Genomic DNA, 17763 nt, shown 5'->3' with positions numbered 1-17763 from the left:
TTAAATCCATGCAGTACTTTTTGAGGTTATCCGGGACAAACATATGTATAGACAAAAATTCTAAAAACTACATTTTTGGGTTCAGAATCGATTATGGATCACCCCCCAAGTATTCTTTAAAAAAAATATTCAATGTACAGTTTTGACTTTCCTATCATTTTATTATATGTATAGATAATGGCGTCCACGGCCGATTCGGCCACGGCGGCTGTTCTCATTTAAGGAGATCAGCCAGCTGCGCAGGACATATTATAGTGCACGAGCATTTGCGCAGACAAAGGTGCACTCCCTATTCCTTCACTCTCATAACCCGATGGGACGGCAGTCCGACACGACCGGAAAGAGATCAGGCGCAGGACCGACATTTACGTGCTCAAACATTTACGTGTTGTCTACATATACAACCATCGGGTACTGATGTTACAAAATAAGGAGGATTTTATGTTGGAAAGCTACACCCTTCCCGAGTAACATAGGCTATATTTTATTCCGGTACGGGCAGAAGCCCACAGTGGCCGCGGGCAAAACCGCGGGAAAACGGTTGGTTATATTCCGTGATCTATGTCCAATCCAACTTCCCAAGGGAGGAGGTTCTCAATTCGGATGTTTAGTACCTAATTAGTTTAAAATTCGCGAAATTTGATTTTGTGTACATCGGCTTAGTTTATATAACCGTGAAAGTTTGGACTTTACCTGATGATGGAAAACGATAGAAAGTTAAGAGAACTCCTCCTTATGTAGGTGTAGGTAGATATCAGTAGGTAAGGATTATTAATTGAACTATGAAGTTAACACCGAACAGCGAAACGAACTCTGTACGTAGATAATTGCTGTTTATCTGTATTTTTAGTTTGGCGAAAGATCGCAAAATACCTTACCTACGTCATGATCACAAATAGGAACCCGCTCAGCGCACAATGCAGATGCGGCTGCACCAATATCGTCTCATTACATTTGTTCAAAAAAATATATGATTTTAGAACGTTTAGGTCATTCGTATGGTTACTACGTAGGTAACTGCATCATCTCAGTACTTACTTTCAATTATTTGTCATCAAGTAGGAAAGCGGGTACCTACTCAGTCTTCGTTCTGCTGAAGAAGCTATTGTCTGTTCAAGAGGAATTCAGGGAACTAGGTGAGTATTATCTTTGCACACCAACATCAAAGTAGCCTTCCTCGATAAATAATGGGATATCTCAGTGTCTCAGCAAAGCCGAGTGAGGGGTGGCCTCACTTAACACAGCTTAAGAAAAAAAATATTACTTTACTTGCAAGATTTTTATTCTCGTCAGACCCTATCGTTGCAATTCAGGTAACTAGTGAACATAATGTAATTAAATTATTTAGATTAATTAAATAAACCCCATATGGAACGGATGGGTGATGAAAATAAAATACGAATCGATCAAAAGGAATTTTCCCGAGTTCAGGGACCCTAAATAAATAAATAATTCGGGTTAGTCTAACTGGAAACGCGAAAGCGGTATAGGTACCTAATTGTTTCTTTTTATTAAGATACAGACGTAAACACACTTATTAATTGAAACTTAAAACCGCCTTTAGGTAGGTACTTTTTTTAAACTGAATGTGTTTATCTCAATTATGTCCTTTTGCTTACTAAGCACACTTTTAATCTTATTTAAATAAAATATGTAGTAGTGATCAATCGTAAGATGTGGCCGCGATCCACAGACTCATACGACACATAGGTGATGCGGCAGGTTGACATGTGATCCCCTCAGGCCGGGTACAGGCGGTGCATCGCTTTGAGTCCTATTACAACTAATTGCAGCACCATAATGTAACTTAATTAATTAAGACGAATGAGTATCGTCTCGCTATCTCGTACTACGTTGTCTTAACATGTAAACAGAGATAGCCCCAAGCGATACGATTTGAACTTTAATCACTGTATTGATCACAAACAATAAGAGCCGAAACAACTGCTACTTGTACCTACTCGTATACATTGCAGTGTGATCATACATATCTAACTCATTCGATTTGGCACGCGCATATAGGTAGGAAGTTAGGTAGGTACGTTACGCACCTACGTAGTGGTTTTATAGTTATCGGCACGAATCTTGAGCTCTGACCTACATCTGCGCAGAAGTGATTTATTAGCAAAGAACCAATCCCGAGTGACGACTATGACGCGATGCACTGCGGGCCAATCACCGCTTTAGCCCGCCCCCGCGCCTCACTTCATACTACAAAAGGGACCCAATAAATTACTTCTGCGCAGGTGAAGGTTAGAGCTCAAGATTCGTGCAAAAATCAAAATCAAATCAAATCAAAAGTCATTTATTCAAAGTAGGCTGAAAATCAGCACTTTTTGAACGTCAAATCTACAAAACACAGCCCCCAAAACGCCCGCCCTTCACCACTTCCTATGTGTTTTTACTGGGAAGAAGAAGTGGTGGAACAAACTCCCCAGCAACATAATTCTGCCTGTATGGTTTGAAGAACCGTATACAAAAAAAAAATATCACTCAAAAATTATACACATAGTATAAAAAAAGCAAGTAAACATGTAATCATGTTAGCTAGTACACACCTTACCCATACCTATTACTCGAAGCAGCAACAAAAAAAAATAATGTGTAAAAAAAAGAGAGAACATAATGCCTCCATTCAGTGAAAATAGGTATAGTTTTAGGGCGTACCCACCGACATGTGAAACACGACGTGTTTTATATATAAAAAAAAATAAAACAAAGGACGATGGGCGTTTTGGTACCCTGTCCAACAGTGTTGAATCTAGTACCATTGCGTAGGTCTTGGCAAGGCAAAAAATGTTTACTATGACGACTAGTCCGAAATCCTTGTCCATTTCCCGTGACATCGACTAATAGAATGTGTAATGTTCATAAATCATCAACGTAGATGAAGTTCTTAAATCCAACTGTTTTGAATAAAAACTGATAAAGTAAGAAAAAAACAGGAATTTGGCCTTTTTAGAATGTTTGCCTGCCGATTGATTTAAAAAAAGACTGTGCAAACCTTTGCAGTTCACGCAGAACCAGCTTATGTATTTGATGAAAGTCTTTCAGTATTTACAATCAATTGAGGTTAAAAAGTCAGGAGACGATGTTTACATAGTCCATATTACGACTCAATCTTGCTCCTCAAGAGGTGCTGAGATAATGGTGAATTTCTTCTTAAAAAAAGATGAATAGAAATGTTTTGAACTTTTGTCAAATCAGATGACGATTGTGTTTCCGTAGTATGACTCCATAGACTATTACAACCTTTAGATTATAATAGAGTGTATGAATCAATGTAAGATGTCTGTTAACTGAGTTTAAAATTATTACATTGACGACATAAATGCCTCTTAATGAATTTGCATATATGGATGACATATTTGTTTCTATGTCGATTCAATTTTTATCGTTCTTGGATCGGACAGCTAATTGAGGCAAGCTCCATAGTTTTTATTATTCTTCACGTAAATACCTTTCTAATGATATATAATACGTTGCTGTTGGAGCGGGTACCAAATCCCATACAAAGTGCTCATTGTCCTTTACAACATAAACAGTGAAAACGGTGAACTAGGACTACTGTTCAAATCAAAAGTCATACACATTATATTACAGTTTAAGAAAATATGTAGTCAGCAAGACGACCTGGTACCACAAGCAGCACCCGTTCACGAGCATAACGCGAGGATCAGCCATCGCCCCCCTCGCACATTTTTGAGGGAGGGAGGCAACCCGACCACCGACGCTACCGCAAGCAATACCGTCTAAGGGAGCATGACGACTTGCAACCACATAACAAGAAAACACTTATAGATTCACAGTCTCTAGTAAACCATTTACAAAATTGCGAAACAACCCATCGTGAAAACGATACGATGGTGGTAATCTGTCAGTATACATACAAAATGGAAAATGTCACGTATAAAATAAAAATAAATCACATCAACTATCAATGATAACTCTTGAAGCTGTCCGGTGTTTAACATGAGGACCAACTACTCTTATCGTTTATGTAATCATTAACAGTATAGTAGGCTTTCTTCGACAGAATAGATTTGACTTGGACTTTAAATTTATCAAATGGCAATTCTAATAACGACTGAGGAAGTTTATTATAAAATCGTATACCTAGCCCCTTTAATGTTCCATGCACCTTGTGAAGCCAGTGAATGGGTACGCACAGTTTATGCTTGTTCCTAGTGTTGATACTGTGGACATTACTTTTCTTAGTGTAGAGATGAATATTCTGCCTAATATATAGAATATAGTATGTTAGCAAGGATGAATTGAGATGCCACAGTAAGGATACCTATTTCTTTGAAAAACTCCCTTAAGGAATGCTTGCTACCTAACTGATATATTGCACGAATGGCTCGTTTCTGTAGTACGAAGATGTTTTCGATATCTGCAGCTTTGCCCCACAGTAGAATACCATAGGACATAACGCTATGAAAGTAACTAAAATAGACTAGTCGAGCTGTGTCTACGTCAGTGAATTGTCTTACTTTTCTGACGGCGTAGGCAGCAGAACTTAGCCTTCCCGCAAGGCTAGATATGTGCGAGCCCCATCATCATCAGCTTTGCATCAACTGTTATTCCCAGAAACACTGTTGACTTCACAGTTTCAAGAACTTCATTATTTAGGATAATATTAGGTCCTAAGTGTTTCACATTAGGCAAGGTGAACTTAACACATTTCGTTTTTTTAGCATTAAGAACTAAATTATTTGTTGTGAACCAGTGCGTAACTAAGGAGAGTGCACTATTCACGTCATCAAATTACTCTCTATTCCTATCAACTTTGAAAATGAGAGATGTATCGTCTGCAAATAATACTATATCACATATATTTTTCAAATGGAACGGTAAATCATTTATATATACTAAGAATAAGAAAGGACCTAAAATAGAACCCTGCGGCACGCCTAACTGAACTGGTAGGCCTGAAGATTTGACACCGTTGATGTCTACGCATTGCAATCTATTATTTAAATATGATTCTATGACGTTTAAAGCTCCGTTTTGAACGCCGTAATAACGTAACTTGCGTAAAAGTGTGTCATGTTGAACGCAATCAAAAGCTTTGGAGATATTAACATTGAAATCACCACATATTTTACATTTGTGACTTGATTATAATTTATTAAGTGAAACTTCAATTACCGATTCGAATATAGGTACTGAAATCTCCCTGAGGGGGGCGGTAAACGCAAATTATAATATAACGCTTAAGTTCCACACAGGAAAACTCTATAGTGCGCTCGATAGGAAGTTTAACTATATCCGGGCGTTGTTTACATTTTAAATTATTTGAAACTAGAATCAAGGAACCGCCTCGAATAGCCTTACTTCTTACAAACGCACTTTGTATTGTGTAATAGTTATCATTAATAAACAGTAATTCATGCTCTTTTAACCAATGTTCAGTTAAACACAAAACATGAACATTATGGGTCTCTATAAACAAACTTAGCTCTAACTCCTTGCCAGATAAGCCCTGCATGTTTTGATGTACAAGATTCAAAACATTCGACTCACCTGTGGTCGTGCCTAATAGTTTAAACTAGTAGGCGTATCAATAGTAATGTTAGTAGTATTACTAACAATATCCGAAGATACATGACAAGTGACCTGTGTCAGTGCGTATATTATATGCTAAAAGATTAGCAATACGTCGTCTACAGCTAGGTGGCAAATACATAGAATGTTCAGTTAGTTTAAATCTATTGTCGAATTGATTAACATCAAAAACTGAAATAGATTCAAGACGGTTAATCCTATTGTACATTAACATATTTTGGTCGAAAATGTGCCTATTTTGTTCCTCAGTCAAACTGTAAGAATAAGGTAAGGCACCTATTATACATTTATTTATTTCACTTAAATGTAGAACAAGACTAATGCATTCTATATCTTTTTTTGTAACATTAAAGCTTAATAGTATTTATTAAGTGGCTAATACTGGCACCAGGTAAACAATTGTTAATTACACATTGTTGCGAACACTGATTAAATATACTACCTAATCCTTGACCAAACTTGTTTGACAAAATGTATGTTACACTTTTATTTATAACTGTAACAGAATCAGAATTATGGGTAACAGCCACTTGAGTCACCTGTGGTGCCGGGGCAACAGACTGGGGCTCAGGTGTCGGGGAGCAAGTACAACTACAGGAAAGGTTATTTGTTAATGACTCATACCTCTCTGCATTGCACCTCACTAAATGTCTTAAGTTCTGTTTGCCTAACGTCACTGCGGTTGAAACAAATATAATGCTCGATAAGAGCAATTTAGAGTTAATTACAGTACCTACAGTATTTCTGGGCATTACCATTGACAGTAAATTGCAATGGGGTCCCCATATATCCTCCCTATCAGGGCGACTTGGTTCTGCTGCTTTTGCAGTCAGAAAAATCAGACAACTGACCGATATAGCTACGGCCAGGCTTGTATACTTCGCCTATTTTCATTGCGTGATGTCATATGGCATTTTGCTATGGGGGGCAGCAGCTGATGTCCAATCAATTTTTGACCCCAAATTGCATTATATAAGAACTTGGTTACCCAATATATTTCTTCTTTGAATTGTATAAATTATTTTTCCAGTAACGATTGCACTAAATTTATATAATTTATTCATACATTTTTAGCTCAATTTGGATTGTATAACATTCTCAGGACTAGATAGAAAACTGTATGTTTGTAATTATTTTTATTTTCTTTTAAAAAGAGTGTCCATGGAGTTTCTTGCCGGTTCTTCTCCATGAGACCAACTCTTTGGAACCGTGCACCTAACTTTGACGTTTCGAAAGAGCTTTCAGAGGCCTATTTGAAATAAAAAATTTTGAGTTTGAGTTTGAGTTTGACTATGTCTGCCAACTCACAGGCCTCCTGCATGCGCACACTCAAATCCTGTTGTGAAGCTTCATATTTATGGAAAATATCCCTAAGACACATTTCTTTAACATGAAGCTCCTCCTGTAAGCGCTGTATTTCAGTGTCATGAAATGACCTACATACGTCCAATTCTGATTGACAAAGTCCTAAATCACTAATTAAACTAATGTTCTTTTCCTAAGGAATTTATTTGATTTATACAATTTTTGTTTCTTTAAAGATTTTCTAATTTTACCTATTATTCTATTTAATTTTAAATATTTTTTTTATTTTGTTATGTGATGTAAATAACTAAACGCAGTTTTTTAATTTAATAATTAAACAAGTGCCGTGAAGTGCCAATTTTGTCTTATTAGTTATTGACACGACTGGCAGATCACTCTATGACTAATAAATAGGTATGCGTTTACCTAATGTCATTGGCCCTATGAAATCATGCTACCTATTTTAAGTTCAAATTGTTACCACGACCCAATTACGCCATCTATCGTCGAGTAGCGAAACAAAGCCTGATTACAAAATACTTGGATTTCATTGAAAGCATATTGCCAATTTAAAATGTTGTGCAGTTCGGCGATATATACTGTTCCGTGGTTAAGTAAGGTTCACGATATGATATATTATTACATTACACGTCACTCTGACTGGATTAGTCTAACTTATGAGATTTGAGAGGGACGAGTTACATGAGAATGGGAACCCACTCCGAAACAATAGGTTACCTTCAAACCTCGTTCTATTAATTCCGTGCTTCAAACGTACATATAATCTATACTTATAATAAATCTGTAGAGAGGTCATTTCTATATTGGTTATTATCCGGATGAGTTTCTTTTGCAAGGTGAAAATGGTGTGCGAATCGGTACTATTTCCCCATAGTATGACGCCACGCTTGGGCGTAGGCATAGTATGTGGCAAGTGCTGTTTGAGGTTGGTGTTTTTTTTAATTTCGCGTAGGCGTATGAGATTGACAGTTTTGCTTGAATTTTTTGTATGTTTGCTTTCCAATTTACATGTGTATCTATTACTAAACCAAGGAGTGTGAATTCATTGACTTGTTCTAGTTCTGTATTATTTTTAACGGGGCACTCTGATGGGGGTGCAATGTAATTAATTTAGTTTTTGAGAAGTTTATTTCTAAGTTATGGTTTTCCATCCACCTAAAGGTTGAAGTAAGAAGAGAATTTAGTTTTTCATTTATATTATAATTTTTTTGACGCGAGGTCCGTTGATTGTTTTGGGTTTGATTGTCCTATAACGCTCCCTTATATAACGTATGATAGAGGCGTTTACTGATTTACGGTTTGATCTGATTTGTTGTATTTCGTTATTGTTTTTATTATAATATTTTATTTCTATAATTTGTTCTCTATCTTTTAAGTACCTAGGACTCGAACCATTTTAAAGTATTTCCCCGTATCCCGATCCCGTGTAGTTTATTTAGAAGTATTTTAAATTGCACCTTATCGTAGGCTTTAGTCATGTCGAGTAGTACTATTGCATAAGTAATCTTTATTATTTATCATTTTATGCATTTGACTTAAATCCCTTTGTTTCACGATTGTTTAAAATCAACACTGTTTATCTGATCAAAAATCCATTCCGACTTAGGTACCCCCACTCACCCTACCTATTTGTTTTAGCTTTTTTATAAATAGTATATTACTAGTTACTTCTTTTAGGGCTTCTGGAATCTTATAATATAATCTTAATAATGTCAAAATTGAATAGAAATCGAATCGCAATATGATCGCAATAGCAGTTTTAACCATATCGGGCATTCTGCTACTAATATCAGACCAATCGTATTCCAACGACATTCGATTGGTTAGCGATTGGTCTGCTACATATTTTGGTCTATAGGTACGGTAGTTTGCTCTACGATCATATTGCAATCGTAAATCATTTACAGACAAAATGATTCATTATTGAATGACAGAAAAGGATAAAAACGTTTATTTCAAAGAAAAAATAGCGGAATGCCACTACGCTTCAATCGTAATCGAGTCGTGATTGGATCGCAGTCGAATGTGAATCGTATGTCGCTTAAGTAAAATTAGGAGAATCGGGCCCCTGTTTATATGCTTGTCTCCAGGTTTATAAAGAAAGTAAAGTTGTTTCTCACTTGGGTTGGCAACTGTCCATTTGGTCATTGTTTGTTAGGATACGGATTAGTTTCTTTTGAAGAGTGAAGAAAAGAGGAGGTGAGTCTGTGCTATTACCCCAAAATATTATTCCGTAGCTAAGCCATGCGTATGCGTAGGCATAATAAGTGGTTAAAGCTGTATGAAAGTCGGTGGTCTTCTCATTGCACAAACAATATGATAGACGCGCGTCTCAAGTTGACGACAGGCGCGCTCGCATGTTTCCGACCGAGGCGAGGCAGTCCGAGATCATGTGTCGTGAGCGGTGTCTGTGTGAGCATACTTTGTATGTAGCTCAGTGGCGTAGCGTGGGTATCTGCCGCCCGGGGCAGTTGTCGATTTTGCCGCCCCTTCCCGTGAATTTTTTTTACAAGTGTTACTGGCCGTTTCTCATTTTTAACCGACTTCAAAAAAAGGGTTTTTTTGTATCGACGTTAAAAATCATCAAATGACCCCGCTGTGGGTTAGCAGCGGTGAGGGAGTGTCAGCTAGAAACCGTCGTGTTCCGTCGAAGGCCTTTTATGTTTTATGGTAACTGTTTCGAACAACCCGCAGCCCCGGCAGAAGGGGGAGGTTCTCAAGTAGACTTTTCTTTTATATCTTTGTTACTTGATTTCCTGAAGGTTTTAGAATTTCAAATGCGCGAGCGAAGCGAGCGCGAAATTTTTATCGGACTTAAAACAAAAATTACTTAAAATTTAGCCCAAACGTACTTAACTTTTTGTTTGTAGACAGATGCAAAAATAAGGGCATATCGTTTTTTAATACGCGAGCGAAGCGAGCGCGAAATTTTTATCGGACTTAAACCAAATATTACTTAAAATTTTGCCCAAACGTACTTAACTTTTTGTTTGTTGACAGATGCAAAAATAAGGGCATATAGTTTTTGAATACGCGAGCGACGCGAGCGCGAAATTTTTATCGGACTTAAAACAAAAATCACGTAAAATTTAGCCCAAACGTAGCTAACTTTTTGTTTGTTGATAGATGCAAAAATGAGGGCATATTGTTTTTTAATACGCGAGCGAAGCGAGCGCGAAATTTTTATCAGACTTAAAACAAAAATTACGTAAAATTTTGCCCAAACGTACTTAACGTTTTGTTTGTTGACAAATGCAAAAATAAGGGCCATAATATAGTTTCTGAATACGCGAGCGAAGCGAGCGCGAAATTTTTATCGGACTTAAACCAAATGTTACGTACAATTTAGCCCAAACGTACTTAACTTTTTGTTTGTTGACAAATGCACAATTAAGCGCATGCAGTTTCTGAATACGCGAGCGAAGCGAGCGCGAAATTTTAATTATTTTTTATTTATGACTCAAAACCAAAATTACGTAAAATGTAGTGTCACGTGTGTTTTAAGTACCAAATTTTAACAATAATTAATTTTAAGTTTAAAAAGTTTCAACTTTCTTGTATGTGCGGCGCAGATACTAGTTGCGAATAATTTTTTTTTTAATTGTGTAAATTTTGCCGCCCCCTAAAAGCTGCCGCCCGGGGAATTTGCCCCCCCTGCCCCCCCCACGCTACGCCACTGATAGCTTGACTTCTGTATGTATTTATTTTGTGCCTCGATGCTAACCTCCGAGTCTCGATTGGCACCCTGGCCGTGTGATTTCATAAAGTTCGTTTGTTGCTCATACACTATCCTTTATATTATAGCCATATTTTATGAATCTTAAAAAAAAAAACTGTATTATCAAGGGGAATTGGGTTGCCCAGGTAACTGAGTCGGAGAGGTCACATTAGACATTCGCTCCTTGTAAAACACTGGTACATAGCTGCATCCGGTTAGAATGGAAACTGTCCTCTATATACCTAGTTGGGAAAAGGCTCGGGAGATGATATCAACCTAAAAGGAACGCTCTGGTGCTTTAAAGAATTTGACACATTATCACCATCCTTGCAGAGAGAGGATACTGGGAGAGGATGTTGATCGCTATCTTAGAAGTCGAGTAAGCTTATTATTGCACTTGATCTAAAAGTCATAATTATAAAAAAATATCTGGAACGATAAAACCTTGCTTTTTCTTATTTTTTTATAGTTTAACAGAAAATATTCTTAGAGATAAACAAAAACCTTTGTAATGATTACCAACATTTTTTGGCCTCTCATAGTAGCTTCCTATACATAGAACTACAGTTTATACATATACAAACATAAGCGCGACGGTGACGTCACGCGAGCCGCGGCATCGTCGCAGGCGCAGCGCGGCGTGACGTGACGTGACGTGACGTGACGTGGCACGGCTCGCTAGGGCTCGGCACACGGCTTGTCGGGCAGCGGCGGCGCGGAGGTGACGTCACGCGAGCCGCGGCGCGAGGCATCGTCGCAGGCGCAGCGCGGCGTGACGTCACAGCGCGGCTTCCACGCGCACATGTAGGCGGTGGTGAAAAGTGCCGAGCCGCTGAGCGGGCCCACCCAGTACACCTGCACACGATAGAACACTTAAGAAATCCGCACCTAAGATGGCTCACTGACCAAGACCAGAAAGTGATATATGAATGTCTCATTTCATTCACGTAGGTGCCTAAGTACTCACCCCTTTCAAAAGTCAACAGTACCTAGGTATTGTATTGTAGCTTGCGAGGGTAGGTTTACGTTTGCTAACGGGCGGCGAGGCGTATCATATTGGAACGCGTAGTCTGTAGGTATGCAGCACAAGGAGTGGACTCACCCAGTGGTCAGCCCAGTCGCCGCTCCATAGCGCCGGTCCGAAGCTGCGCGCCGGGTTCATGCTGGCACCCGTAAGCTCGCCCTGCAACGTTGTATGTTGTTACTCTCTCAACCTCAACACTGTCACTTCTAGAATCCGGTATTGTGCGGGATTTGCCTTCGCGATCGGTGTTCTCTACAATGGTCAATGATTTCAATGGGTTTCTATTCTACCCACTGAACTCATTGACTCGCGTCATACGAAACAAGGGAGGAAAGTACTGACCGCGGCGAGCGACAGGCCGGCCACGCACAGTCCGATGCGCAGCGGCCAGGAGTCTCGCAAGTCGGCGTTGCGCGCGTCCCAGGCGGCGCAGTTGGCGAGCGCCAGGCAGCCCGCCAGCACCGCCTCCAGCAGCGCGGCCGGCAGCGCGGACAGCGTCCCGCGCGTCCCGCAGCGCGCCGCGCCGCCCAGCAGCGCCCGCGCCGCGCCCGCGCCCGCCGCCGCGCCCGCCAGCTGCGCCAGCGCCTCCGCCGCCGCGCGCCGCCGCGACATGCGCCCCCACAGCAGAGCCGCCAGCGTCACGGCCGGGTTGAGCTGCGCGCCCGACGCGCGCTCCAGGCACTGCACCAGCAGCGCCACCACCAGCCCCGAGCCCAGCGCGCGCGCCGGCGCCGACTGCGCCGCGCCGGGCGCGCTCACGGCGCAGCACGTCAGCAGCAGCAGCAGCGCCGCGCCCAGCGCCTCGGCCAGCGCCACGCGCCACAGCGCGCCGCCGCCCGGGTGCGCGCAGCGGCCGCACGCGCAGCGCCGCACTCGCAACAACATTACACTACTCGCACAGATTGCTACGACTGTTCATCATCTAGCTAGCCAATGCTAATCAATACATAATCTATACCTACTTATAATAAATCTGTAGACAGGTCAATTCTGTACATTAAATATATTTCCAAAATAACTATCAGGGGGTGATTAGTGATCGATGATGACTGATGCCAAAAATGCAATCAGTAAAATTTTTGTCTGGCTGTTCGTTATGGAAACAAAAAAAAACCACTTGACGGATTTTAACGAAACTTGGTACAATTACTCTTCATACTTCTGGGCAGATTATAGGATACTTTTCATCACGCTACGATCAGTAGCAGAGCAGTGAAGAGAAATGTGGGGAAAACGGGAGAAGTTACTCCAGTTTTTAAGCTTCCGTTGCGTGTGCAGCCTTAATGGTAAAAGGTACCCCGAAACCATGTATGACGGAAATTTTCTCCTTAATTACCTATGTAAAAATATCCCACAACAGTATATGTCTATATTTAATGGTTGACTCACAATAATACGTGTAACCACAGATTATATAATAGTTACTAGTGTAACTCTCGATAGATTAGCAGTTCGGAGCTTTCTGATTATATTGGACTGCTAGTACATTTATAACACTCTTACTCACACACACTAATTGAATTACAAAAAAATAAAACCGACCTCCCAAAAACACTGAAAAGCAAAAAAAACTTTTCTTAGGTGCAATGGCGGTACGGAAAAAAATTGTGGTGGCCTAGGGCAAAGAACCAACCTCTCGAGTATGAGGGCGCGGGTTCGATTCCAGGTCGTACCGAAATACCAAATCGAAGTACCAATGCAACTTTTCTAAGTTTGTATGTACTTTCGTGTGCGTTCGCGCAGCGGAATGTTGTTGAATTTAAAGATTTTAATTATGCAGATAATTAGTGTATGACGTCCTATAATTGTGTATGGTAAATAAAAATTTGTGTATGCAGCCATTGTGGAGAAATTCACCAAAAACAGATTCCGCTGGGCGAACGTTGGCGAACGTTGTCCTGGCGGAACTTTTTTCAATCCATAGACTTTAGAAGAAAAGAGATGTGTCCAAAAATTAGTGTGTATTTGTGTATAATTGATTATGTATGAATGAAATCAGTGCATGCATTAACTTCGGAGAAATTCAAGTTTCCGCTACGCGAACGTTTGGCCATTAGCTAGTTTTCATATAAAGCGCTTACATAGAGAGCTGTAGATTTTTACATACGTTGTTTTGAATTTGTTTATATTTGTTTAAAAAAAAGATTTAGAAAAAGTCGTAGGGTTTAAAAGATAAAAATATAAACGTAAAATACACTTATTAGGTCTTAGTTCTTAAAGTATGCAGTTTGGGGTCTAGATTTTCACGTTTACACAAACCTTGTAAGTGTCTCCAACATGTTGCCAAGTATCAATGATGTTCCGTTAGTAATTAAAAAGTTATAGGATATTTTATCATGATATATGATGAATAGATCACTGTTTACAAAGCAGTCGAATATCACGACGTTCTAAAGGAATTGCATGGTAAAATGTATGCCAATAATTAGTTTAATCATTCAACTATTCACTTGCAAAATTTCATGTCATTAAATTCAGTAATTAAAGAAAGACAATTATAATACTGACGGAGCATCGAAAACCTACATAATCCGACCAAGTTCGGATAGCTACAAAAAAGCGGCCGTGCCATATGTCTAAGAAACGTTCTTAACTTGGAAGGTTAGTATTTATTAATATGGCACAGTTGCGTACACAAGCGTTAGGAAAAAATAAAACAATGCTTCTTGAATGAAAAATATTTTTTTTATAATAATGCCACTATCTACGATAAAAATAAATCTTCAATTAACAAGTACTTCTCTATTTAAATATCCGTGTACAAAAATATTTTTATTATCATTACTTACATAAATTACTTAACTAGGTGATTAAAAATATCGTTAATAAACGTTATGTATTTTAACTAAAATGTCGTAGATAGTGGCGTTATTATTAAAAAAAAAAAAAATTCATTCAAGAAATGCAATTGTTTTATTTTTTCCTAACGCTTGTGTACGCAGCTGTACCATATTAATAATTATACTAACCTTCCAAGTTAAGAACGTTTCTTAGACATATGGCACGGCCGCTTTTTTGTAGCTATCCGAACTTGGTCGGATTATGTAGGTTTTCGATGCTCCGTCAGTATTATAATTGTCTTTCTTTAATTACTGAATTTAATGACATGAAATTTTGCAAGTGAATAGTTGAATGATTAAACTAATTATTGGCATACATTTTACCATGCAATTCCTTTAGAACGTCGTGATATTCGACTGCTTTGTAAACAGTGATCTATTCATCATATATCATGATAAAATATCCTATAACTTTTTAATTACTAACGGAACATCATTGATACTTGGTAACATGTTGGAGACTCTTACAAGGTTTGTGTAAACGTGAAAATCTAGACCCCAAACTGCATACTTTAAGAACTAAGACCTAATAAGTGTATTTTACGTTTATATTTTTATCTTTTAAACCCTACGACTTTTTCTAAATCTGTTTTTTAAACAAATATAAACAAATTCAAAACAACGTATGTAAAAATCTACAGCTCTCTATGTAAGCGCTTTATATGAAAACTAGCTAATGGCCAAACGTTCGCGTAGCGGAAACTTGAATTTCTCCGAAGTTAATGCATGCACTGATTTCATTCATACATAATCAATTATACACAAATACACACTAATTTTTGGACACATCTCTTTTCTTCTAAAGTCTATGGATTGAAAAAAGTTCCGCCAGGACAACGTTCGCCAACGTTCGCCCAGCGGAATCTGTTTTTGGTGAATTTCTCCACAATGGCTGCATACACAAATTTTTATTTACCATACACAATTATAGGACGTCATACACTAATTATCTGCATAATTAAAATCTTTAAATTCAACAACATTCCGCTGCGCGAACGCACACTGTACTTTCTAAGTATATCTTAGACACCAATGACTGTGTTTCGGATGGCACGTTAAACTGTAGGTCCCGGCTGTCATTGAACATCCTTGACAGTCGTTACGGGTAGTCAGAAGCCAGTAAGTCTGACACCAGTCTAACTAACTAAGGGGTATCGGGTTGCCCGGGTAACTGGGTTGAGGAGGTCAGATAGGCAGTCGCTTCTTGTAAAGCATTGGTACTCAGCTGAATCCGGTTAGACTGGAAGCCGACCCCAACATAGTTGGGAAAAGGCTCGGAGGATGATGAATGGCGGTACGGAACCCTTCGTGTGTGCGAGTCCGATTCGCACTTGGCCGGTTTTTTTAGCAACACCGCTCTTTTTAGCATGTGTTAAATGAAACCAAATAAAGACTAAAATTAAACACTGACTTCCAAATGAGCATGCGCACAAGTTATATTATATTATTCTTTCACGCAAACACTGCTGGACCAATTTGGTTGAAATTTTGTATGTAGATAGGTACCCCGGATTAACACATAGGCTACTTTTTATCAACACACCAAGCGGGCGAAGCCGCGAGCGGAAGCTAGTATTTAGATAATTAGGTACCTACTTACCTACTAAAACATTGAGTTTATTTTACATTTTTTTTAATGGAATGGGTTTTTGTGTTCGGAATTTTAAACATTTATTGTTAGGACACGTGAAGCGAAGATCTTAATCTCCTCGTTTTTTTCCCATCTTGGTGTCCACAGATTTCTATGGGTCGAACAAAAACATTGTAGGGGTTGCTGAAGGATTTTTTGAGGGTGCATCCAAAAACTCCCCGCAAATAAAAAAAAAACCACCACCACCCAAAGGTAGACTGGTAGAGAACGCCTAAGGCGTTATGTTCGCCATTGTACTATATGTACAAGAAGTATTAAATAAATAAAAACCGGGCAGTCGGTTTCCGTAGAAACCATAATCTATAAAATATCCAAAAAACATAGGTTCTTTGTATGAGAACCGTCCTCAATTTTAAAAAAATTGAGGATTAAAAAAATATTGAAATTATTTTCGCAGGAGAGATGAAGAGGTTTCCGCGTGATGATGGAGCAGTAGCAGCGACACTCACGGTAGCAGCAGCAGGCGACGTCGTGTCCGGCCATGCGGGCGGCTGGCGCAGCACTGCGGCTGTCTTACTATGACTCACACACTGTTTGGCGAACGACGCGACGCATGCACACTAATTTTCGCACCCCTCTCGATATTTATATGGGTTTGTTGTGAATGAGATCATAGTGACACAGGTTTTATGTATTTATAATACGGGCTTCACAATTATGTACGAATATCTTGAAGTAACTTGTTTGTAAATGTATATTTTTTAACAAAATAAATGTGCACGCGTGCACTCGGTGGCACACAATGACTACTTAATATACAACATTACCATGATCGGCAACTCATAAGCACAGACATGTTTAGTACAATATAACGCGAAGGTAGGTAATAGTGGTATGGAGGCCGTCTGCACAACAAGTCTCCTCGAGGGTGCTCGTCGTTGACACTGAGCCACTCAACAGCGAGCTAAACCTTGACAGTACCGAACCACTCAGCGAGTAGGTACGTACTATTCTGGGCACTGATATTATAATGATAAAGTATGTGTTGATAGTGTGGACGTACCCCACATTATTAACATTTGGTAAATATTTGCACATTCAATGAGGCAACTGCGCTGTTATATTTGTGCTGGTACAACAAATGCTTAAAAACTAAGTATACTGGCGTCAAGTAGCGAGATGAACAATGACGATATCTATGTGTTTTGTATACTGAACAAATTATTGAAACAAGATAAGACAACAGTCTAGAAATAAATATATTTTTCATCCCACCATCTCGGAAAGAGTAGTTTTACCCTTCGATATCAGAGTACAGAAGCCGTTTTTATTTATATCCTCTAGAGAAGTCTAGAGCAGCAAAGTGATTTGAATTTAGAACATCGTATGCAATACTCCATTTGTGACAATCTTGACAAGACTTTTTAAACAAATACATATTAAACAAATAAACTACTGCTTAAAATAATGATTCCACTACACATTTTTATTATTGTTTTCAGATACATTTTTAACCTTCATTTTATTTTTAAATTGATTATTTAAATAAAAAAAATAATAGTACTTCTTTTAACTTGCCATGCGCGCCATTTTCTTTTTTTGCATTTAGTAATTTCCTCGATAAGGTGGAATGAAAAGTTCCGTGTTGCACTCGAGTGCAAAGATTTTACACCGTGTGCTCTTTTGATTCCCTCGC

At 38.9% G+C, this 17763-nt stretch overlaps 1 protein-coding gene across 1 annotated transcript; it reads right to left on the bottom strand.

Moving 5' to 3' along the window:
- Positions 1-11042: 11042 nt before the first annotated feature.
- Positions 11043-16940, bottom strand: LOC124631302 (aquaporin-like). Its single transcript, XM_047165624.1, has 4 exons — positions 16577-16940; positions 11979-12508; positions 11715-11795; positions 11043-11467 (listed from the first exon to the last, which is right to left on the bottom strand). The coding sequence occupies exons 1-4, from the start codon at positions 16608-16610 to the stop codon at positions 11291-11293; spliced, it is 822 nt and encodes a 273-aa protein (XP_047021580.1). The 5' UTR covers positions 16611-16940; the 3' UTR covers positions 11043-11290.
- Positions 16941-17763: the final 823 nt, after the last annotated feature.

Source organism: Helicoverpa zea, chromosome 6, assembly GCF_022581195.2.
Source record: "Helicoverpa zea isolate HzStark_Cry1AcR chromosome 6, ilHelZeax1.1, whole genome shotgun sequence".
NCBI classification, from domain to species: domain Eukaryota; kingdom Metazoa; phylum Arthropoda; class Insecta; order Lepidoptera; family Noctuidae; genus Helicoverpa; species Helicoverpa zea.
Note: the sequence above shows the minus strand (reverse complement) of the source record. Positions and strands in the feature narration are given on the sequence as shown.

Excerpts from the sequence above, each read along its gene's own strand:
- LOC124631302 (XM_047165624.1), bottom strand. The coding sequence starts at position 16,610 with ATGGCCGGACACGACGTCGCCTGCTGCTGCTACC. Across the intron at positions 12,509-16,576 it reads CGTCGCCTGCTGCTGCTACC|TGCGGCGCTGCGCGTGCGGC; the intron begins GTGAGTGTCGCT and ends TGTTGTTGCGAG. Across the intron at positions 11,796-11,978 it reads CCGGCCTGTCGCTCGCCGCG|GGCGAGCTTACGGGTGCCAG; the intron begins GTCAGTACTTTC and ends ACAACGTTGCAG.